The 24,249-nt window shown below is 36.9% G+C and overlaps 1 protein-coding gene across 6 annotated transcripts in view; it reads left to right on the top strand.

The window, feature by feature from the left end:
- The window catches only part of NEDD4 (NEDD4 E3 ubiquitin protein ligase), a 124,452-nt gene that overhangs the window by 76,790 nt on the left and 23,413 nt on the right, over positions 1–24,249 (top strand). For all 6 annotated transcript variants that reach the window (XM_057722394.1, XM_057722399.1, XM_057722395.1 and 3 more), the window contains 7 exons: positions 6,130–6,180; positions 7,641–7,702; positions 10,849–10,951; positions 15,645–15,811; positions 18,034–18,151; positions 18,243–18,410; positions 21,718–21,783. In XM_057722394.1, the coding sequence (XP_057578377.1) occupies positions 6,130–6,180; positions 7,641–7,702; positions 10,849–10,951; positions 15,645–15,811; positions 18,034–18,151; positions 18,243–18,410; positions 21,718–21,783 (735 nt within the window). The remainder of the gene's footprint in view (positions 1–6,129; positions 6,181–7,640; positions 7,703–10,848; positions 10,952–15,644; positions 15,812–18,033; positions 18,152–18,242; positions 18,411–21,717; positions 21,784–24,249) is intronic.

Below are 24,249 nucleotides of genomic sequence, written 5' to 3'. Positions count from 1 at the left end.
TGCTTATTGATTTTTAGTTTGGAAACTTTGTTCATTCTTCTAATGTTAGAAATATAGTTCTTTGGGATCGTTTCATTTTAAGTAGAAGTTACGAAGGTCGTTTTAGATCACTTCTTTTAAAGAAGACAGATACGTTGCAAGAACTTTCTAGAATGCATTTTTAGCACTTCCTTGGTGGTGCAGTGGTTAAGAATCCACCTGCCAATGCAGGGACACAGGTTCAATCCCTGGTCTGGGAAGTTATCACATGCCGCAGAGCAGCTAAACCCGTGCGCCACAACTACTGAACCTGTGCTCTAGAGCCCGTAAGCCACAACTACTGAGCCCACACGAGCCACAACTACTGAAGCCCACGCAAACTAGCGCCCGTTCTCCACAATAAGAGAATTGCTGCACTGAGAAGCTTGAGCACTGGCACAAAGAGTAGCCTCCACTTGCCACAACTAGAGAAAGCTTGCATGCAGCAACGAAGACCCAGCGGAGCCAAAAATAAAATAAATAAATAAAATTAACATCTTTTTAAAAAATCACATTAAATTTAAAAATAAAATAAAATACATTTTTATATACCACAATTACTCGAGGCAAGGAAAATTTCAGTATGTGGAATTTTTCCGCTGTGCTCTCGTTCACCGGTGCAATCAATGAAAAAGGAATATAGGATAAGATGTTTTCTTTCTGCCCCACAGTGACCAGACACTGCCTCTGTAATAGAGACTGAATTTCTAGGAAAAATTTATAAGTTAAAAGGTTTTAAGAAATAAGAAGAACAATAAACACATGAAATGCATCGTTGGTCATTGGGAAATGCAAACAAAACCATATTGAGGTATCACTTCACACCCACTAGGAGGACCAAATCAGAAAGATAGGTAATCGGGCTTCCTAGGTGGCTCAGTGGTTAAGAATCCATCTACCAGTGCAGGGGACACGGCTTCAATCCCTGCTCCAGGAAGATCCCACATGCTGCAAAGCAACCAAGCCCGTGTGCCACAACTATTGAGCCTGTGCTTTAGAGGCTGTGCACCACAACTGTTGAGCCCATGTGCTGCAACTACTGAAGCCCACGCACCTAGAGCCCGTGTTCCGCAACAAGAGAAACCACTGCAATGAGGAGCCCGTGCACTACAACGAAGAGTAGCCCCCACTCACCGCAACTAAAAGAAAGCCCACACACAGCAAAAAAGACCCACACAGCCAATAAAATAAGTAAATAAATAAATAAATAAATAAATAAATTATTTTTTTAAAAAGGATAGATAATAATAAGTGTTGACAAAGATATAGAGAAATTAAAACCCTCTTACAGTGCTGATGGAAATATAAAATTGTGCAGCCACTTTGGAAAGTCTGGCAGTCCCTCAAAAGATTAAACAGAGTTGCAGTGTTACCCAGAAATTCCACTTCTAAGTGTATACCCAAGAGAAATGAGAACATCATGTCAGTAGAAAAATTTGTACTTGAATGTTTATAGCAGGCTTACTTATAATTGCCAAAAAAAAAGAAAAGGAAACAACCCAAAGTGTCAATCAACAGATAAATGGATAAATAATGTGGTATATCCATATAATATAATATTCAGCAGTAAAAAAGGAAATAAAGTACTGATACTTGCTACAACATGAATGAACATTTCTTATAAGTGAAAACATTTCTTAAAAGTGAAAGAAGCTGGTCATAAAGGACCACATGTTATATGACTTCATTTATGTGAAATGTCCAGAATAGGTAAAGCCATAGAGACATAAAGTGGATTGGTGGTTGTCTAGGGCTAAGGAAAGGGGGGAAATAGGGGGTGACTGCTGATAGATATGGATTTTCTTTGGGGGGTGATGAAAATGTTCTAAAATTGATTGTACACTTTAAGTGGGTGGATTGTATAGTGTGTGAATTATATCTCAGTAAAGCTGTTATTTTTAAAAGTGAAGTGTCTTTTACTCATTGGTTGACACATTCTTTTTATACATTCTTTAACTGTGGTTCTCAACCAGGGACAGTTTTGCCACCCAGGGGACATTTGGCAATGCCAGGAGATGTTTTTGGTTGTCACAGCTGGTGGAGGAGTACTTCTGGCATCTAATGAGTAGAGGCCCAGGATGCTACTAAACATCCTTCAGTGCATGGGACAGTCCCCACCACAAAAAAAATTATCTGGCTTATATTATTAATGATGCCCAAGTTAAGAAACCCTGTTCTCTACTTGTGTTACTCTAACGATAATGGACCATGGCCATGTTTTTGAAGCACTGAAAGATCATGAATCATCAAACAGATAAATGTTCACTGAACTCAGTTTACTGAGGGCAAGGCTATTCAGTAAGACTAAACCCCCCAAAAGTGTTTTATTTCTTTATCTGGTTAAGTCTAAACCTAAGTTAATTAGATAATTCAGTTAACCAAAATATTTTATCCCTCTGTCATCCTGATTGAGATTTAACTGTATTGTGTTGTATTTTACTTTGTTATTTATAGCTTCTTAAAGACCAGACTTATGGAGTATAACATCTAATTGTCATAAAAACAGAAATAAAGAAACATACCACAGCATAGCCTCAAGGATATAATTAAAGCTAACTTGTTTATTTCAAAAATTATCATCAACTCATGTTCTGGAATAGGAATATGTCCTTAAACTAAGCTAATTTGCTAGGCTTCAGCCTCTAGGCATGCTCCTGTTATTATATGTACCTGTTTGAAATGTCCAAAAACTGGTCCATGGGAAAGGGAGCAGTGGTTTCATGATAACATCTTGCATTTCAAATATAACAGCTAACATTTATTGAAAACTTATTACATGGTAGGTATAATGCAAAGTACTTTATGTATATTATCTCATTTAATTTTCACAAAATCCTATAGGTAGCTATGATTATTTCCATTCCTGTGGAAGCATCTCTCTTATAACTCTTTAACTGAATTTTCTAACTCTATCTTAAACTTTTTATTTCAGTTATATTTTTAATTCCCTAGAGTTTTCTTGTTCTTCAATTGCTTTTTTTTATACACTCCTATTCTGTTTGATAGATGTCTATCTCTTATCTCTGAGAATATTAATTATAATTTTTCTCAGGTATGTCTTCTGCAGTGAGACTTGATTCTTATTCATCTGACTCCCTTCTTGCTGTTTGTTTTTGGATTAGGTCTCTGTTTTTCATGTTAAAGACTTTACTCAAATATTTAATAGTCCTTAACTGTCCGTGATATATAGGATTGAAGGTTTATTGCCTGCTGATATGATGCATTGAGAAGCATACAAACATCACTTTCATGGTATTCTTGCAAAAAAATGCATAACCTAAATTCAGCCATGAAGAAAAAATGCACAGACTCAAATTGAGGGATATCCTATTACTAGCCAGTATGCTTTTAAAATGTTAAGATTATGAAACACAAAGAGACTGAGGTACTTTTCCGATTCAAAGAAACTAAGGAGACGTGACAATTAAATGCAGTGTGTGATCCTAAATTGAACTCTTGACCAAAATTTAGTAAGACAATTGGTGAAATTTGAGTAAGGTGTGTAGATGAGTGAATATTATTCCTGCTTTTTATACAACTCAATACCAAAAAAACAAAACAGTTAAAAAATGGACAGAGGATATAAATAGACATTTTTCCAAAGAAAACACACAGATGGCCAACAGACACATTGAAGAGATGTTCATTATTGCTAATAAGGGAAATGCAAATCAAAAGCACGAGATATCATCTTACACCTGTCAAAATGGCTATTTTCAAAAAGACAGTAACAAGTGCTGGCAAGGATGTAGAGAAAAGGAAGCCTATGCACTATTGATAGGAATGTAAATTGGTGCAGCCACTATGGAAAACAGTGTGGAGGTTCCTCAGAAAGTTAAAAATAGAACTACCATATGATCCAGCAATTCCACTCTGGGGTATTTATCCAGAGAAAACAAAGACACTAACTTGAAGAGATACATGCACTCTCATGTTCATTGTACCATTACTTACAATAGCCAAGCTATGGAAACAACCTAAGTGTCCATCAATAGATGTATATGTATATATACACATATATATAATGGAATATTAGTCAGCCATAAAAACAGAATGAAATCTTGCTATTTTCAACAACATGGATGGACATTGAGGGCATTATGCTAAGTAAAATAATTCAGAGAAAGACAAATAATGTATGCTCTCGCTTATATGTGGAATCTAAAAACAAAACAAAACAAACAAAAGCCAAGCTCATACAGAACAGATTGGTGGTTGTCAGAGGCAGGAGATGAGGGAGGGGAGGGGGTAAATGGGTGAAGGAAATCAAAAGATACAAACTTACAGTTATAAAATAAATAAGTCATAAGGACAGAATGTACAACATGGTGACTATAGCTAATAATACCATATAGCATATTTGAAAGTTGCTGAGAGAGTAAATCTTAAAAGTTCTCATCATAAGAAAAAAAAATCTGTAACCATGAATGATGACCAATGTTAACTAGTTTTATTCTGGTGATTATTTTGCAATATATACAAATACTGAATCATTACATTGTACATCTGAAACTAATATAATGTTTTATGTCAATTATACCTAAATTAAAAAATTTAAGTATGTGGGTGGATGCATGCAGGAAAAAAATCTCAGAGAAGTTACTTAACAGTTAATCCTACTTCTCTCTGGGAACTGGGATTGGAGGGTCAAAGTTTTCATAAGCTTACTTTAAATTGATAAAGATTATGGAAGACAGATATTTACTGTCTGTTATGTGTATAGGGTTTTTTTTTTGCAATTAAAGCTTAAGAATAGAAGATTGAATACATAAAAGTGTTAGTATTTCCTCTAAAAATATTTTGCCTAGTTTTGATCATTGTGCAATGGTTATGTAAGATGTTAACATTTGGGGAAGCTGGCAACTTTATTCTTTAAATATTTTTCTTGTCTGTCTGTCTGTCTCTCCCCGCCCCCCCCATTTCTCTTCCTTCCCTTTCTATCTTTCTGGAACTTCACTTACACATATACTATACTGCTTGATATTTTACCACAAGTAGTCTTTATTTTTCATATTATATAAATTCTATTGATATATCTCCAGGTTCACAGAAATTTTTCTCTAGTTATTTTCATTCATATGTTAAGCCGATCCACTGATCTTTAACTCAGATATTCTGTTTTTCAGTTCTATATATATTTCAAAATATACATTTAATTCACTTTTATACTTTCCATTTCACTGCTGAGATTCCCCATCCATTTATTATGACCTTATTTTCCATTTTACGTCTTTGAACATTCTTTATAATAGCTGCTTTAATTTTCCTGTCTTCTAATTCCAAGATCTGGCTTATCTTATGGTCAGTTTTATTAATTACCTTTGGGTCACATTTTTCTATTTCTTTGCATGTTTAGTAATTTTTGTTTTATATTGGACAGTGTGTGTGGCACATGATTGAGACAATGAGTTGTTATCTTTCGCTGAAGAGTGTTGATTTTTGTTCTAGCAGGTTGTTAACTTAGCTGAACTCTAAATGCTGACTCCCCTTAGGTGAACATCAACTGTGAAATCTATGCTGAGTCCTTTCAGCCTTCTAGCTGTTGCCTTTCACATATGCAGTTCAGGCATCAGCTAGGAATTTGGGTAGAATTTATATAGTGATTTGGAGGGACTCTTGTGGTGTCTTCCTTCCAGGGGTTGTTCCCCTCACTTTCCAGTTAGACTGTTGACTTCAGAGTAAGTCTTTGGACTCCTCAAATGAGTAAGATTTCAGATTTCTCTTTGCGTTCCAGTCATTCCACCAGGTGAAAAGCTGTATGAAGAGGAATCCTACCTAGTACAGTTCATTCTTTCAAGGATTGACCCCCCCTTCAGTTTCTGCTTACTTTTGGTCACTCTGTGGTGCTTTCAAATAGTTGTTTTGGTATATTTTCAGAGTATATAGTTATTATCTTCAGAGGGATCAATCTAATAAACTCTGTTCTGCCATTACCAGAAGTTGTAGCATATTACCTTTTATTTTCCATTGATTTTTTTCATTGATATTTCATAGGGTTAAATAAACCAAAAAAACTTCTACATATTTTTGTGAATGGTGACAATACTCATCAAAGTTTTCCAATAAGATAGAGCATATTACTAATGTTATTTTTTCTTCTTTCTTTTGTAGACAAGAGATGATTTCCTAGGTCAAGTGGATGTTCCTCTTTATCCATTACCGGTTGGTATAGATGTCCATGATTTTACTTTTTATGTTTATTCTTTTGTTTTAATAAATGCTTACAGATATGCAACATAGTAAATGTAAATATTTGATTTGTAAAGTGTATACTGCTATTATTTCTTGAGCATATTATTTTCTGAAAACTCATTTCAATTTTCCATTTTAATTTTATTTTCAAGATTCCCTTACATGAACCCCAGTAAGAAATAGAGAGCCACTGAAGTTGGTTGACATCCTGAAAGCATTGTTTGAGGAAGATCAGTTTGGGGATATTCTACTGAATAAATAGACAGTAGAGAGCTTAGTCTCACAGAAAGAAACTAAGATCAGTTACAACAATATGGGCATGAAACTGAATCTGGACCAAGCATATAGCAACAGAAGAAAACAGACAGATGCAGGAAACATTTCATAACATAACATTATTACATCAGGTTTTCGACATGGAGCTCTAGTTGAAAAAAAAAATTAAGCAAAAGTAAAGCTAATACAAATCGAACTTGGGAGATAAGGGTGGTATGTCAAGTAGAAAGCATAGGAGAAAAGCCATATTTTTTTTGAGATATGATACATTTATTTTTGGCCATATTGCATATCACTAGTAAACAAGAAAAATGAAAGCTTAAAGTGGGCAACTGACAGAGATATAAAAATAAATTGTGTAGGGGAAAGGGTCTGGAAGGATTGAGAGTTATCACTGTTGAGGTAACCGCAGAGTCTCTGAGAAGGATGAGCTGTCCAAATGAGAGGGATGAGAGCACTGAAGGTCAGACATGGAACGTTTGTCAGTGTGGGTCTGTCAGAGAAGAAAGAGGAGACAGACCAGAAGAAACCAGGAAAGAACCAAGTAAAGTGATGTCTTGAGAATTTAAGAGTTTCAAGATTGAATGGGTACATTAGCAATGCAAAGTGCAGCAGAGAAGTAAAGGATAATAAAAACAAAGGACTGTTGAACTTGATAAGAAAGAGAAATAAAACTTCTTTATCAGTCTTTTCAGATGTTTATAGTCTCTCTACAGTCTTTAGACATTGCAAGTTTTTAGTAATGAATTTAATCCAGTCTTATTTTCCAAGCTGCTTACTTTTTTGTTCTCCTAGAACTGTCTCTGTGGTCTAACCAAGCCAACCTGCTGACATTATATGTATTCTATATTCCTTTGGGGCACACGCATACTAACCATTCTCTGCTGTTTTTCTGCTTTTACCATCCTTTTAGCTTCACAACACACCTGCTCAGCTAGTTTTATACTGAGTTGTGATGCCAGGAGCAATTCCTACGGTACAGGAAAGTGAAAGTGCTGTCAAATTAACAATTGTAACCATTTAATAAGCTAAAGCTACTTTTTTTCTAACTTCTAACTTCAATTATGCCTTAGGTCATAGTTCATGAATATTCTTGAAAATTACATATTTTTGGTGTTATAGATATATCTTGAAAACCCACTGTTTTATTCTAGACAGAAAATCCAAGAATGGAGAGACCATATACGTTTAAGGATTTTGTTCTTCACCCAAGAAGGTCAGTAAATATAAAATAATAACATAATGAAGGTTTTTTTTTTAGTCTTATTATACCTTACAGTAGCCTTTTTGAAAATTCCATTAAAACCTTTGTAAATAGCTACTTTTAAATATTAGTTTCTAAAAGCTTTATTGCTATTTCTGTTTAAAAAGTAATATATGCACAGAACAAGAATTCTGAAAATACAGAAAAGTGATTATACCCCTTTTGGAAAGACTTGTCTCTCTAGTATTTATGAGACCAGAAGAATGAAATTTTTCATTCGTTTATATGTATTTGCTATCTTACAGTATATGTAATTTTGTCATACTGTGCTTTAAAGAATCACAACATCAATTCATGAAAAAAAAAATATCCAGGAAATTCCCTGGTGGTCCAGTGGTTAGGACTCAGCACTTTCAGTGCCGTGGCCCCAGTTGAGTCTCTGGTCGGGGAACTAAGATCCTGCAAGCTGCGTGGCATAGCCCAAAAAAAAAATCCAACTGGATACACACAAAACCATTTTCAGGGAAACATAACTACATTTTGCTTACTTTAATTTAAAAAAGATATTTCAGAAAATTCAAATATTTAGAGAAAATAACATGAGCAAAGACTGTAATTTAAAACCCAAATAGCATGTTCATAATTCCATTTTCCTAAAACTGAATTACTTGATTTTTGTCAGAATTTTTAAGTTTAAGCTGTAAATAAAAGATCCTTTTGATCTTCTGCACCACACAATCAAGTAAAATCTAGTTAAGACATGTATGTGGACTTATTGTCAAAAAGGTCAGAGTAAAGCAGAGGAAGGACATCTGTGCAAACAACACTATATGTTTTGTTTTTAAAACTAGATAATGTACTTGAAAAATGTAGTATGGGAACTTATTAAAATTTTTGATAAAAAATTTTATATTTTATATTTTAATCAAAATTTTTAAGTATTAATTGTAATATTAAAGGGACAGTGCTCTCTGTGTTCGTATTTACTATCTATAAGAGATATCACATATTTAATTTCTCTAGAAGTCTTGCAATCTAAGTGTCTTTTCTTCCTTTCATTTTGGACTGATTGTGACATCTGTATACCAAGAATAATTAAATATTTCTTCTCTTATTTGGTTGCTCTAGTAACCTGATTTTCAATTTGTCAAATGCTTTCTGGTATCTTTATCTTCAAAACACTCTAACAGTTTACATCTTCTGTCTGTACTGGGTATTACTGCAAGTGCAGAAAGAGCTTTCTTAGATTTTTTTGAGCATCACTAAGCCCAGAGTCTTGGGCTTATTATCTAGTTGGACAAACGTAATAAAACCTATCACTGTAGAGAAACTGAAAATATTATCTGAGTAAGTTTTCTATATCCATCTTTTATAACAAGTCACAGTGTTCGCACCCCCTTAACTATGGAGACACGAGTCACAGTAGTGGCCTGGGAAGTAAGCATTAGGGGTTTTATTGACCACTCAGGGAAGGTACACTTTCCAAATCTAAGAGAACTGTGTAGAGAAGAACAACTAAAAGGATTAAGAGAGGCATTGGGGGTGGTGTGGGGTAAGGGAGTATCTCTTGAAGACAGGATAAAAGATTAGGACTCTTATGTCTTATTACATAGCTGAAAGCTATAAAAATTACCCCAAAAAACCTATATAGAAAGCTAGGAGAAACAAGAATTTCTTAAGTAAACAGGGTGCTAGAATTGGTGGGGGCAGTAGACAGAGTTAAGTCTTAAATTAGAAGCTTAAGAAAGACAGGCTTTTAAAAAAATTAAATGTTACTACACTGGGCAGCAACCCTTAGCGTAGACAACTCATTATTCAAAGAGGTGACAGAAGATACCATATGATCCAGTCATCCCACTCCTGGGCATATACCCAAAGAAAACCATAATCCCAAAAGAAACTTGTACCATCATGTTTATTGCAGCACTATTTACAATAGCCAGGACATGGAAGCAACCTAAATGCCCATCCACAAATGAATGGATGAAGAAGATGTGGCATATATATACAATGGAATATTACTCAGCTATAAAAAGGGATGAGATGGAGCTATATGTAATGAGGTGGATAGAACTACAGTCTGTCATACAGAGTGAAGTAAGTCAGAAAGAGAAAGACAAATATTGTATGCTAACACATATACGGAATCTAAAAATGGTACTGATGAACTCAGTGACAAGAACAAGGACGCAGATACAGAGAATGGACTGGAGAACTCGAGGTTTGGGGGGGGGGTGAAGGGGAAGCTGAGACGAAGCGAGAGAGTAGCACAGACATATATATACTACCAACTGTAAAATAGATAGCCAGTGGGAAGTTGTTGTATAACAAAGGGAGTCCAACTCGAGGATGGAAGATGCCTTAGAGGACTGGGGCGGGGAGGGTGGGGGGGACTCGAGAAGGGGGGGGAGTCAAGGAAGGGAGGGAATACGGGAATATGTGTATAAAAACAGATGATTGAACTTGGTGTACCCCCCAAAAAATAAGAAATAAATAAATAAAATTTAAAAAAAGAAAAAAAAAAGAAAGTAGATTAGGTAGATTAACGCAGATGCAAACAGCTGTCAAAGACACTAGGTTTCACTTTTCTGTCATTTTATACAACATGGCTAGATTATTATCCCTAAAGCACATCTCTGTGATTTAGGGATAATAATCTTTCCCTATCCCCAAAATTCTATGCAAAATAAAATCTAAAAGTTGTCTTATTTCACATGGATCTCATCAGCTGGATCCTACTTCCTTTATGTATGCTGTAATTCAGCCAATCTCAGCTACTGCCATGTCCTTAACTGCACCCCAAGTTTCCCATCTATTTCCTTGTTTTTGCTCTCTTCTCACTCATATGCCTTTCCCTTCACTGCCACAGATCAAAATCCTCCCCAGGCTTCTAGTCCCAACTCAGACACCAACTTCTCTTTCAAATTCTCTATGATCTTTCACTTAAACTTCCGTAGTTCCTTATTTATCTCATAACAATTATTTCTTTATGAATGTTCCTTTTTCTTCACCATCTATTCCTTTTCCTAAATATCTTCTGCACTGGAACTTGTCTTTGAATCTCCTCTAGTAGCTAGTAGATGTTTAATAAATTCATTAAATGAGTGCTTTTCTTCCTAGTATTAAAGTTTTGTGAATTATTATTTTCTTTTCTACAGTCACAAATCAAGAGTTAAAGGTTATCTGAGATTAAAAATGACTTACTTACCTAAAACCAGTGGCTCAGAAGAAGATAACACAGAACAGGCTGAGGAATTAGAGGTGAGATTTTATAAATATTTGGTTAAACTAAAAAAAATCTAATTTCTTATTTTACTGTACTCTGAAGAAAAAATAACCATTCAATGAAGTTAATGTGTGCAATAAAAATTACTTCCCTGGACTTTTGTTTATTTTACCCAAGAATTTGTTAAACATTTCTTTCCTCTAAGGATATTTCTGTAGAATGAATGGCCATTACTAATGGCATTCTTAAAAGTTAGGAGATTACAATGTTTATAAATGAAAGCATTTGTTGTAATTAAGTCATTAACTTTCTAGTTTTTCAGAATTTTCTAAAACCATGTCATGTTCCCCCTCCATTAAAGAACACAATTTAGTATTTGCAAGTTAAATATATGGAAATTTTGAGGAGGCTCTACTAATTAGGAACTCTTTTATGAAATGTAATTCCAGTTACTTTTCCTATCATGGTTGGTGTGGGGGTGGGGGGCTTATAGGAACGGAGGAGACTAAGAGAGAGAGAGGGAGAGAATTCAGGAGATCTAATAAAAGCCACATTTATTGGGGGCCAAAAGAATTTAACCATCTTCATGGATGACAGGATGAAAGGAAGTCCAGTCAAGGATATGGGCTCTGCCTTTGGGGTGAGTGAAGAAGAGGCAGAGAGCATGTATTTGGAATAGAATTGGACGGGGATTTGGAGCCTAGAATCCTAGTCTCAAGCTCTGCCACTTGTGAGCTGAGCGACTGTGTGAGTCTCTGATCTTCTCTGGACCTCAAGTTCTTCCTTTGTAGAGTGAGAGGGTTGTACCAGATAACCTCTAGAGTTCCCTCCAGCACAAAAATTCATGAACTGAAAAGGGAACAAAAACATTTGCCCCTTAAGGTTCCCACTGAAGGAACATCATCATCAAAAGAGAGCACCTTATTCTACCGCATTGACTGAAAGCACCCAGCGTACCGGCATCAGTCTGCTCTGGAGGATTTTGTATGTGTGGCTTCCTCAACAGTCATGCCTCTTTGATTGAGCATCTGCTAAAGTCTCCAGAAGGACTGCAAGGCTAGGGGACCCTTTCCCAGGGCTGAACTCTGCATCAACATACCCAAACGTCTTGAGAAAGAAAGTTCAAGAATAAGCAATGCTTTTGCATCACAGCTTTCTGCGAATTTTTTTATATGCACTAATGAGATTTTACTTTGTAGGGGAATCTGTAACAACAGAAAGAAAGAACTTTCTTCTTTAAATCATAGACTATAGCTAGCCCTTACTCTGGAGATCAAAGAACTTGGTATCCTCTCTTAAGTCAAATTCCCTTATTTGATTACCTTTTTTTCTTTTTAGTTTTTCTCTGATATATCATATAGTAATCTTTTTTTTAATTTAGAAATTTATTGAGTAGAATTTTCTTTACCTGGCATTTTGGTGCACAGGGAAACCTGCATAATGGAATTCTGTTTGAAATGAAGGCTGTCTGCTGTAAAGAAAGAAAATTCTTTATTTAGTAACTTAAAAAAATTTTAACAGCATTTCATTATTTAGTAACCTGCTCCAAGTTTTGCCCACACACACGTATCACAGGTACCTTATTCACAGTTCAGTTTCTGTGGGTAGAGCTGCTTCGCTTCATTTTGTGGTCTCATGTCTCAATGTTTGAATTCCCTCAGAATGCACCTTATAATTTCAGTAGATGTAAGCATGTAGGAGTTTATTTATGAAAGGCCCTAGGAATTCAAACACATGAATCTGTGCTTATTTATCTTCTGTGTAGCTAATGACCAGAGAAGTCTTGTCTTTGACATCTAGTTTGTGACTGTGTATATAAAATTCTACCATTTAAAGAAAACAATTGTAATTTTCAAAAGAGGCTCACTATTTGGCAGTGTATGCCCTAGTACGATAAAGTGTGGTAAAGTGTGGCTGTAATAGATAATTATGTAATATTTTATTTTTGTACCCCTTGTAACTTTGGGTTTAGTTGTGTGTATTTTACATGGTTACCATGTAATATAATGCTTATTGTACCTGTAAATGCTGTCTTTCTGGCCATCTTTGACTCCAGTTGTGAGCAGTTGCCTATTAGCTTTGAGGTTAGTAATTAAGTAACATACATTGATACTTAGAAAATTATTTTGTGAAGAATATTAGCTGATACATGTTTATTAGGGAGGCATTCTATACAGAAAGTGAAAACTCATTCTTTCTAAACAGTGTTCAAATGTGTAACTGTGCTTCCTCCTTGAACTGAAACAGGTTTTTTAAAAATGGGCCCTTAATTAGTTTTTTTCCCCTTCACAAGTTTACTTGGGTAACATAAATTCAATAAGTAGATCTTTAATAGAGAAATCATTAAGAAGATTTTAAAGAAATATTTTTGGTACCATTTTCTAAGCTCTGAATATTTTTATAATCCTTTACAGCAGTAGTGAGGACCCTTTTATTAATAAATTTTATTAATCTGCAGAAAAATAATCAGTGACCATATTTTTTTAATTAGTCTTTTTTTTCAAGAGAGCAAAATATAAAAGTTCAACTCTCATGCTTTTGAAATTGAGACCAGAGAAATAAAGTGTGAGTTAATAGGTACAAGACTAATTTTTAAGTATATAGATCCTATATCATGATCATTTAAAGGAAAGGAAAGAGAGAAGGAAGGTAAACATAGATGGAGAGAAAAAGTAAGAGTTTAGAGGGAAGGGAGAGAGAATGGAATTTCAGAAATAAAAAGAAAGAAAAGAAGTTAACGAGATATCAGTTCCCATAGGAGAAGATATAAAGAAAAAAAAAAAAGAGTAAGAAAGAAAAGGAGTCTGTTTTACTTCCCATCCAAATCCCTTTTCCTGGAATAATTCTGTCTGTCTTCCTCTCTCGTACCCCTCACCTTCCATTCCACCTCAGTCTATAACCCTCCCACTGGAGCTAGCCAGAGAGTCCAGCCTTGCTTCAGAAACCCCTGTCCTTTTCTCCCTGCTGCCAGAAAACATTCCTTTTCTTCCCAGCTCTTCTCCCTGACCCTTCCTGTCCAGACCCCGCCTTCCAACAGAGAAGAATTCTCTTCCATCTTCTAAGCTGTCAGCTGGCTGGTACACAACAGTCCTCTGGTGCTAGATCCCCAATGCCTAGGAAAAAAAAGACTTTCTATATTAAGGAAGTTATTTTTTACTTATTATTATGGTACCAAATATGTTCCCCAGTTTGTCTTTTTTTTTTTTTTTTTTAACTTTGATTTGGTAGTTTTTACCATCTGCAAATTTGGGGGATTGTAATCAAATCACTCAATTTCTTTTATGCCTTCTGGGTTTGATGTCATACTTAATGGCTTCTCCACTCTTAGAATATGTTTTTTTAAGATTCCCAGGTTTCTTCTAATACATTTTGGTTTTGTTTTTTAACATTTTAAATATTGTTCAATCTGTAACATTCTGGTTATAAGGTATGAGGTAGCAACTCAATTTTTTCCTTTTTTTCTAAGTAATTTGCCTATCTCTCCACAAATTTGAAATGTCTTTATCATTTACTAAATTCCTATAATTTTGATTCTCTTTCTGAGATTTCCAATTCTATTAACTATTGTGGTTTATGATATGTTTTATCTGATAAAGTTAATCTTCACTCATTCTCTTTTGGAATTGTGCTGATTATTCTTACTTGTTTTTATTTCTGTTTGAACTTGAAAATTGCCTTGTCTTTTTATTTTAAAAAACCCATAACGTAGTTTGTTGGAATCTTGGCAACTTTATAAATTAACTTGGGGAGAATCGACACTATTGTGAGATTAAATCTTCCTCGCCAAGATCACATTATGTCTTTTCATTCATTCAGGTCTTCTTTTCGTGTCCCTTTAGGAGAATTTTTAAGTTTTCGTCACTAGTTTATTTTTGCTTGCTAACCATATCGGCGTTTAGCAGAAACTGTTACTGGCTGCCTTTTCTGTTATGAGGTTTCTTGTATAAAAGCATGTCATTAACCCTCATTACCCTTTTCAGATAATTCCTTACTCTAACTATCCTAGCTAAGGTTTTTTGTATGTTTGCCCCTCACTAGTCTTAGAGGAAATTTCCAGTGTCTTCCTAGCATATAAACAAAACAAGACAAAACTTTCTTTCTTTGGCTGTTTTATGACTTGACCAAAATGCCTTTCCCTGGTCCAGAGGGGAAAGAGAAGTCAGACCAGAGAGTCATAATGCCTTTTCAATCACTCAATTATTTCTAAATCTTTTCCCCTTCCCTGTCATGCCTCTACATATTTGACCTTCATCCAGTGATCTTTTTCAGGTTTCAGAGAGCTATTTATTTCCACCATAAACAAGGTGCTTTCTCTGTGGGAGACACAATGCCCAATAAGACATGATCCCTGCTTATAATTTAGATAATAGTGTAAGGTTAAACTATGCTTCTCAATTTCTTGAGAAGCTTCCAACACTGTTTGTTTAAATAAAAGTTTTCCCTGTCCTTTTTCTTCTATTAGAGATGTTAAAAAAATTTTTTTTGAAAAAATTTAAAACAGTTTCAAGCAAAATTTAAGTGTTACCATTTTGCAAAACAAACAAAAAAAAACCCTCGTTATCATAAAATATTCCTAGTATGGTCTTAAAAGTTGACAATGTGCTAATTCTGTCTTTGCATAGTTTCTGGAACTGGGTATGTGAAATCTCTTTTAAAATTTGCTCTAGCATAATTTATAAGGTTTAAAAAATTAAGCATAAACTTAATTGTTACCATTCTGTTTTTCAGCCTGGCTGGGTAGTTTTGGACCAACCAGATGCTGCTTGCCATTTGCAGCAGCAGCAAGAACCTTCTCCTCTACCTCCAGGATGGGAGGAGAGGCAGGATATTCTTGGAAGGACCTACTATGTGAACCATGAATCTAGAAGAACACAGTGGAAAAGACCAACGCTTCAGTATGTGCTGATGACTTTCATGTTTGTAATCTGAATACATTTAGACCACTAATTTTCATTTTGAATTCATGGTTCAAATGGATTCATAATAGTATGGGGATTAAAAAACTGCAAGATTACTGGTATTTTTATGGTCCAGGACTTTCAAAATGCTATCATAGATGTTTCTTTTTTAGAATGATTTGATAGTATTAAAAAGTATTTGAGTCACAAATACCACCCTTCTATTTGCTTCTTTATTTTAATAGATCGTCAGTTATCTCTGTTTTTAATTGTTACTTAGCCACAAAAGAAACAGTTTTCTCTTGAGGCTAATTTAGAAAATCTTGGAGATTTTTTGTAGTCTGTTACTAATATATAATAAGATGTTGACTTCTACAGTACAATATTTTTCAAACATAAATTATTTATAAAATTTAAAGGACTTAGTAATAAGGTCTTTTGGTAAACACCCATTTGCCAGTCTGGTCAGTGTATACATAATTTCCAGTGTGCCCAAATCACGGACAGGATGGCCTTTGAGGTGTTCTGATTTATGTCTCCTCAGTAACATTTTTCTTTTGTTATCATCAGACTGTGTATTTGTAGGTACATATTTACAAATTCCCCCATCATTCTTATTTATTACCAAATATCCTCCTACTTCTCCTTCCTTATAACCTTATGAAGTCTTTCTTTAGTCTTCTACTTTCTGACACAGACATAGCATTTTTTTTAAGGTTTGTTTGTTTATTTATTTATTTATTTATTTTTCTTCCTGCACACAGGCTTTCTCTAGTTGTGGCAAGCGGGGGCTACTCTTTGTTGCGGTGCAGTGGCTTCTCGTTGCAGAGCATGGGCTCTAGGTGCACGAGTTTCAGTAGTTGCAGTGCATGGTCTCAGTAGTTGTGGCTCATGGGCTCTAGAGCGCAGGCTCAGTAGTTGTGTCACACAGGCTTGGCTGCTCCACGGCATGTGGGCTTTTCCTGGACCAGAGCTCAAACCCGTGTCCCCTGCATTGGCAGGCAGATTCTTAAGCACTACACCAGCAGGGAAGTCCCATAAAATTTTTCTTATTTGTCCCTTAACGTTCTAATTTTTGGCTTTGGTATTTTGTGTCTGATATAGTCCAAGCACTTTCGTAGATATTTTCTGTTCTCAGATCCTTCCAAAGCAAATTAATGATCCAGGTTTTTCATGTCACAGAGGCATTGATCTCTGTAGAAAGGCATACAGATGGCAAGACTGAAAGCATGATAAATTTTGCAACATCGTCCTTTTGCATACCTCAGCAAGCCTGACTTAAGCAGAATCACATTTCTTTCACTGTGGTTGATGTTTTCAGCCAGCAAAAATCGGCTATTTAGGAGAAAAAAGTGTGAGACACTCCCTTAGGACCATTATGTTTTCTCCAGCAACAGTACAGTAAGAACTGGCCTTCTGACTATCCTGGGCTTATATGGCATTAAATAAACAATAATTTTGTTATTAAATACCTGCACAAAATTCTAGATCTTATGATCTGGCTAGATTGAACACAACTATCTAGAATAGTATAACTAATAAACAACTGGGGAAAGGGTGTTCAGTCTGATTTACCATACGTTTCCTAGATTCAGACACACCTTTATTATTCTCTTTTTTCAGAACAGGCCCATTACTGTATATGATCAAAAACAGATAGATACCATTTAATCTGTAATCTGTTAAGTTTTTAATTACATGTTCTTACACTGTCTTTCCTTCTGCCCTCTGCATTCATACGTGGGAAACTCTACTCTTGGCTTAAGATCAGTTCTGGAAAATATTACTGTCTGGTTCATGAAGATGTATATATAACTCTTAAAGCTTCTGTTTTATGAACTTTTAGGGCTACTTTAGCTTTTACTCTTGTAAGAACATGGCGAAACAATAATATAATGAAATTATTTATGAAACTCTCAGGTATTCATTCATTCAACAAGTATTTTTGAGTGCCCGTACATGTGAGATATTATCCTAGGCACAGTGATGAACAAAAATATTGGACACATTACACATTTTCACAAAAACTTTAACTCCATTAGGTACTCTGAAGGTACTGTTGTGCCTAGGACTTAATCTATGCATGTTGAACCAGCCTTTGGCCCAAAACAATAAGTTCTGATCTAATACAGGTATTTTTTAAAAATGAAAACAGAATCTTTGACTATTATTTTAACTCTCTTCAGACGTGGGTGATGGCTTTTACATTTCTAATGCAGGGACAACCTAACAGATGCTGAGAATGGTAACATTCAACTGCAAGCCCAGCGGGCATTTACCACCAGGAGGCAGATATCTGAGGAAACAGAAAGTGTTGACAACCGAGAGTCTTCCGAGGTAGCAGTCGTTTTCTTGTTCTTGTTGATAGACATATGTTATAGCAGTAGATTAAGGTATGTGTGGCTTAAGCTTATTCTGTTCATTTTAGAACTGGGAAATTATAAGAGAAGATGAAGCCACCATGTACAGCCATCCGGCCTTCCCCTCATCTCCACCATCAAATAATGTGGATGTCCAGACTCATCTTGCAGAAGAATTGAATGCCAGACTCACTGTTTGTGGAAATTCAGCCACTGGCCAGCCAGTCTCCAGCTCAGTAAGATGCTCTTAGATTTTGTTGGAGTTTCAGGGTTTTATATTATATATTATTCCATTTAGTATCTAACTTTTACATAAGGTGTTATCTTTTTCTCCAGTTTTATTGAGATATAATTGACATAACACATTGCATTAGCTTCAGGTGTACACCATGATGATTTTATATATGTATTGCAAAATTATAACCACAGTAAGTTTAGTTAATATCCAACACCTCACAGTTTTTTTTTTTTCTTGTTATCAGAAAAAAATTGTCTTAAATTATACATAATAATGTGTTAGGGACTTTGGTACTTTACAGCATGGCCATTTTCAAATATTCCCACTAATAATACGGAGCACAGTCATGGAAAATCCAAACGGTCACTGGAGTCTAAATGTCCATTACATAAATCAGTGCCCTCCAGCCAAAGACTGCCAGGAACTCACCTGTAATTGAACAGGTTGGGCTCATTACTCATTTCAGCAAGGGGAAAACGCACCACGAGGGTCTCAGTAACAGTATGTTAGGAAAGACTTAAAGAATTTAGGCTCATGTTAGACAATTTTCAGGAGGGTTTAGGGAAGCAGGACTTTGCTCTGAAAAGGACTTTGGATGCTGTCAGGAAACAGGGATAATTCTGTGACTGGGTATCTCACATCTTATCTGTAGCAAGGCTAAAGCTATAATTAGCAAAAAAAAAAAAACACGGCAGTCACTTGTATCTGCCAGAATAGGAAGATATTTGGTGTTTTGTGGCTTGGACAGTGTTCACGTTTTGCTGTGTTTAGGCATGATTGCAAAGTAGTCTTGATTTTGTCTTGATCCTGCTGATGAGTGCCAGGCCGGGTCCTGGGTGTTTGTTGCTTTTCTCCTTCTCAGTTATACCACACATGTCACCAACACACATGTGAATAAGAGCTGATGTACTTTGACTAAACAAGGAGATAGAGGACCTTCTCACTCCAGCAACCTCTATAAAAATTGCTGTCTGTGGGGTCCAGAAGCAAGTATTCTAATACACACTGCCATGATGAGATCTGTGTGGCTAGCTCTCTAACCCGTATTTATCAAGGGAGACCTTTCAGTGGAAGACAAAGAGGCATCCGAGGATACTGTGGTCATTTCCAGTTGAAGTTCCCCCACTTTGCATTCACTTAGTAAATGTGGAGGACTGACTGCATGCTGGTCATATGCTGGTTAAAGTATCTTTAGAAAACAGCCCACCCATCTGTTTCAGTATTGCCTATGGCTGCTTTCATACTTTCAGCTCATCCACAGAGTTTAGTTATAGCAGAGACCATATGGCCTACAACAAATATTTCCTATCTGAACCTCAGCAGCAGAAGTTTGCTGACTTCCGTTCTAGCATCTCCTTTAAGAAGCTTCAGTGCAGACAGTTCTATGTAAATGCCTGTTGTGAATACCTGAGAGCAGATCTGCCTGCCTGCTCCCTTCCCCTCCTCTCTTCCATCCATCTATTCTATCTTCCATTCATTTCATTTTATTTTTTTTGTCAGAGGAGTGGGAAAGGTCAGTCAAAGACTTAAATGATAAGCTATATTGATTTGCTGGTGATAAATCACGTAAGATCCTATTCCCTTTCTTCCTGTTATTATTATTTTTTTAATTATAAAAGTAAAAGGTGGCATCCATACAATGAAATACTATGCAGCCACTGAAAAGAATGAAGTGTCTTTGAATGTGTATGTTGTATGGAACAATCCCTAAGAGAGGTTGCTCAGTGGAAAACACCAAGGTACCAGAACAGTGTGTTTGGTATGTTACCATTTATAAAGTTATTTAAATGACAGAGAATAAATATGTGTATCATATTTCTTGAAAACTAAACTTGGTAACATTGCTCAGCTCTGAAGAGAGGAACAGGGTGAGCAGGGCATATATCTTTTGTACCTTTTGAATTTCATACCATGTGCATGTTAATTCAAAAAATTAATTTATTATTTTTAAAGTATTGTATGGGCATGGTTAAAAATTGAAACAGTACTGAGGTCTATAGAGTAAGAATTGAATCTTCCATTTTACCTCTAACATGTGCTCCCTCAATTAATGGTTTGGCATACATAGTTTTAAACATTTTCTACATGTTCATAAACATGCATGCACAGGCATATTTCTATATCATTTTTTTAACCTGAGATCATCTTGGACGCACTTTTTGGTAACTTACTTTTTTTACATACTGTATCATAGACATTGGACCATTTCAGTAAATATAGATGTGCTCTTTTTAAAACTAACAATGACAAAATAATCAGACATCATTGCCTTCTGCAAGTAACCCTTAAGCTATTTCTCCAGTCTCCTTTGATGGACTTTTGATTGTTTACAGTTCTTCGTTATTGTAAACAATCCCACAGTGGCTCCTCTGACTGAATTTATACGTATATTACAAATTTTAATATCATTAAGTAACAGAACTATTTCAGATAGCAACAGCAGCATGCATATAAAAGCATAAGGAAAGAAAAAAAATATGGGATTTCCAAGAAACAAGTAATTTTGAATGTCCAGAAGGTGGATGGTGAAGTAGAAGGGCTGGAGCCAGCAGGAAGAGCCAGATCCGGAAGCTCACAGACATCGTGTTCTGGGCTGTAGATTTTATCCTAGTGACCGGAAGAAGTCACTGAAGGGCTCAGAGTGAGAGAATGACATGATGAAATCTGTGCTGCAGAACGCTTTCTGGCTGCAGCACAGGGTATGGAGAGTAGATTTAAGCAAATAAAACTTGCAGCAGGCAAATCTGTTAGGATGTTGCCACAGTAATAGTCAAGGTGACAAATGATGAAAACTTGAAATTAAAAAAAAAAAGTGCAACGGAAATGTATTTGAGAGCTTGTAAAGAAATAGAATGCGTAGGATCTGGTGACTGACTTGGCTGTAAGGGACAGGAGGGGGAGAAGTCGGGGGACTGACTGATGTCTGATTAGGGCAGCTGCTGGCCTCCTGTGCTGCCCGCTGAGACGAGGAATACCCGAGAGGGAGCAGGGTTGAGTGGGTGTGGACGGGGAAAAACCGAATCCAGTTTTGGACACAATAAAGGGCTCTCTGTTAGGCATTCAACAGAAAGTGTCCAGGAGACAGTCTAGGACTCAGGGGAGGAGTGTGAGCTGGAATTTGGAAGGCGGCGGCGGCGTGGTGGGGTGGGGTGGGGTGGTATTGAGCGAGGCTGAGAGAGTCTCCATGTGGGTGGAGTGGGTGTTCTTTCTTCTGTACCATCATACCCACCCCACTACCTTATGTGCCATTCAAAGACAAAGCAGAGACCTTAAGTTACTATTGTTCTTTTTTATATATATATAAGAATCATTCCAGCAGAAGAGGCAGCTTACAAGCCTACACTTTTGAGGAACAGCCTACACTTCCTGTGGTGAGTTTTAGCCTCTCCCCTCAATCCTCAATAAAAATATAAGACTCAGCAAGTTTTTCTTTTTTGTTTTGAACACTGAATATGAACATTTGATCTAGCACTGCATCTGGGCTCTGGGGGATGAGGTTGGGGAGGGGAAATATGGGGTAGGTAGGCCCTTTAAAGAAAAACCTGGAGAACTGTCTCTCTCATAGTGGGAAAACCAAGTCCCTGCGTGCTAGTGGCTGTGCATGGCATCCGGGCTTGGCGGGTGACGTGCTGTGTGGACTGGAGGTGTCGCATACAGATTGAGACTGTGGTGTTCAGTGGCCTCTGCTCTGTGCTCAGCCCAGGGCATCTTGCAGCTGCTTCTGCCCCGTACATGAAGCTACAGCAGGGGCCAATCACTCAGGCTGTCAGCAGGCTCAGTAGCCAGGAAGGAGTTTATCAGCCCCCTTTCCTCTTCCCTCAGTCTCATGTCCTCCAGGCTGCCGAGCTGTCCACTGCCTCCTCAGTAGCATCTCTAGCCATGACCTTGACTGGAGCTTAGACTTAAGAGTTTCATGCCTGGACTACTGACTCCCTTTTGGTCTATCAGCCTCCATCCTCTTCCTGATTCAGCTCTCATTGCTTTGAGTTTGTCTCTTCCTTACATGGGCCCCATTTGTTTGTTTTTTGTTTTTTCTTTAAGAACTTTTATTGAGATACAATTGACATACAATAAACTGCATATATTTAAAGCGTACAATTTGATATTTTTTTCTTGTTAGTAATGTATGTATAGCAATCCCAATCTCCCAATTCATCCCCCCCCAACCCCCTCCCCCCACCCCCACTTTCCCCACTTGGTGTCCATATGTTTGTTCTCTACATCTGTGTCTCTATTTCTGCCTTGCAAACTGGTTGATTTGTACCATTGTTCTATATTCCGCATATATGTGTTAATACATGATATTTGTTTTTCTCTTTCTGACTCACTTCACTCTGTATGACAGTCTCTAGGTCCATCCATGACTCTACAGATGTCCCAATTTTGTTCCTTTTTACAGCTGAGTAATATTCCATTGTATATATATGCCGCATCTTCTTTACCCATTCATCTGTTGATGGACATTTCGGTTGCTTCCATGTCCTGGCTATTGTAAATAGTGCTGCAGTGAACATTAGGGTGCATGTGTCTTTTTGAATTAAGGTGTTTTCTGGGTATATGCCCAGTAGTGGGATTGCTGGATCATATGGTAATTCTATTTTTAGTTTTTCAAGAAACCTCCATACTGTTTTCCATAGTGGCTGTATCAATTTACATTGCCTCCAACAGTGCAGGAGGGTTCCCTTTTCTCCACACCCTCTCCAGCGTTTACTGTTTGTAGATTTTCTGATGATGCCCAATCTAACCCATGTGAGGTGATACCTCATTGTGGTTTTGATTTGCATTTCTCTAATAATTATTGATGTTGAGCAGCTTTTCATGTACCTCTTAGCCATCCATATGTCTTCTTTGGAGAAATGCCTATTTAGGTCTTCTGCCCATTTTTTGATTGGGTTGTTTGTGTTTTTGATATTGAGCTGCATGAACTGTTTATATATTTTGGAGATTAATCCTTTGTGGATTTGTTTGCAAATATTTTATCCCATTCTGAGGGTTATCTTTTCATCTTGCTCCCACTTGTTTTTTATTTTTTTTATTTTTAAATTTCATTTATTTATTTTTTGGCCACATCAGGCGGCATGTGGGATCTTAGTTCCCTGACCAGGGATCGAACCAGTGCTCCCTGCCTTGGGAGCACAGAATCTTAAACACTGGATCACCAGGGAAGTCTCCCACTTGTTTTTTAAATCAAATGTAAACACCCAGGCTCCTGGCCCCTTCAGCCTCCCTTTCCCCTTAGCCACCACGGACCGCTCTGCCTTCATTTCTGTCTTCGCTCTTTCTTCCAAGCAGCCTGTTGCCATGTCCTAATGCCCTCTCTATGCTGGGTCTCTGCATGTTCCACTTCCCCACTTGGAATGGCCACCTCACCTTTTTTCTGCCAGCAATTTGTGATTTTGAATGGCAGTCTGTATATTAATTTTGAAAAGTGGGGATTGCTTTTGCTTTTATGGGTTCCTGTAAAGGAATGCACAGGCTCAAAAGTCCTTGACCCAGGAGTGGCTCACCTGTCTAGAAAGTGGGGCCCTGCGCCAAGAGAGGGACACGGATCCTGTGCTGAGGAAGGAGGGGCACCCACCTGTGCAGCTGGCCCGGTCAGTATTGACCAGCGTTGACCAGCAGCAAGAGGGTGAATGCTACCGAAAGACTGCCCTCCCCAGCCTTCCTCTCACTGCCCCAGGTCTGGCCGCCTCCACTCGCCTGGAGCCACTTAAGGAGATAGCTGGTATTTCTCCCACTGCACTTTGTCGTGTCCTCTATGCAGTGAAACTGGTGAATTTCTGATTGACTGACAGGCACTCATCCAAGAAACAATTTTAAGTGCACCAGATGGACCC

This window comes from Hippopotamus amphibius, chromosome 2 (assembly GCF_030028045.1).
Source record: "Hippopotamus amphibius kiboko isolate mHipAmp2 chromosome 2, mHipAmp2.hap2, whole genome shotgun sequence".
Lineage (NCBI taxonomy): Eukaryota > Metazoa > Chordata > Mammalia > Artiodactyla > Hippopotamidae > Hippopotamus > Hippopotamus amphibius.
This window is presented reverse-complemented; position numbering and strand designations above follow the sequence as displayed.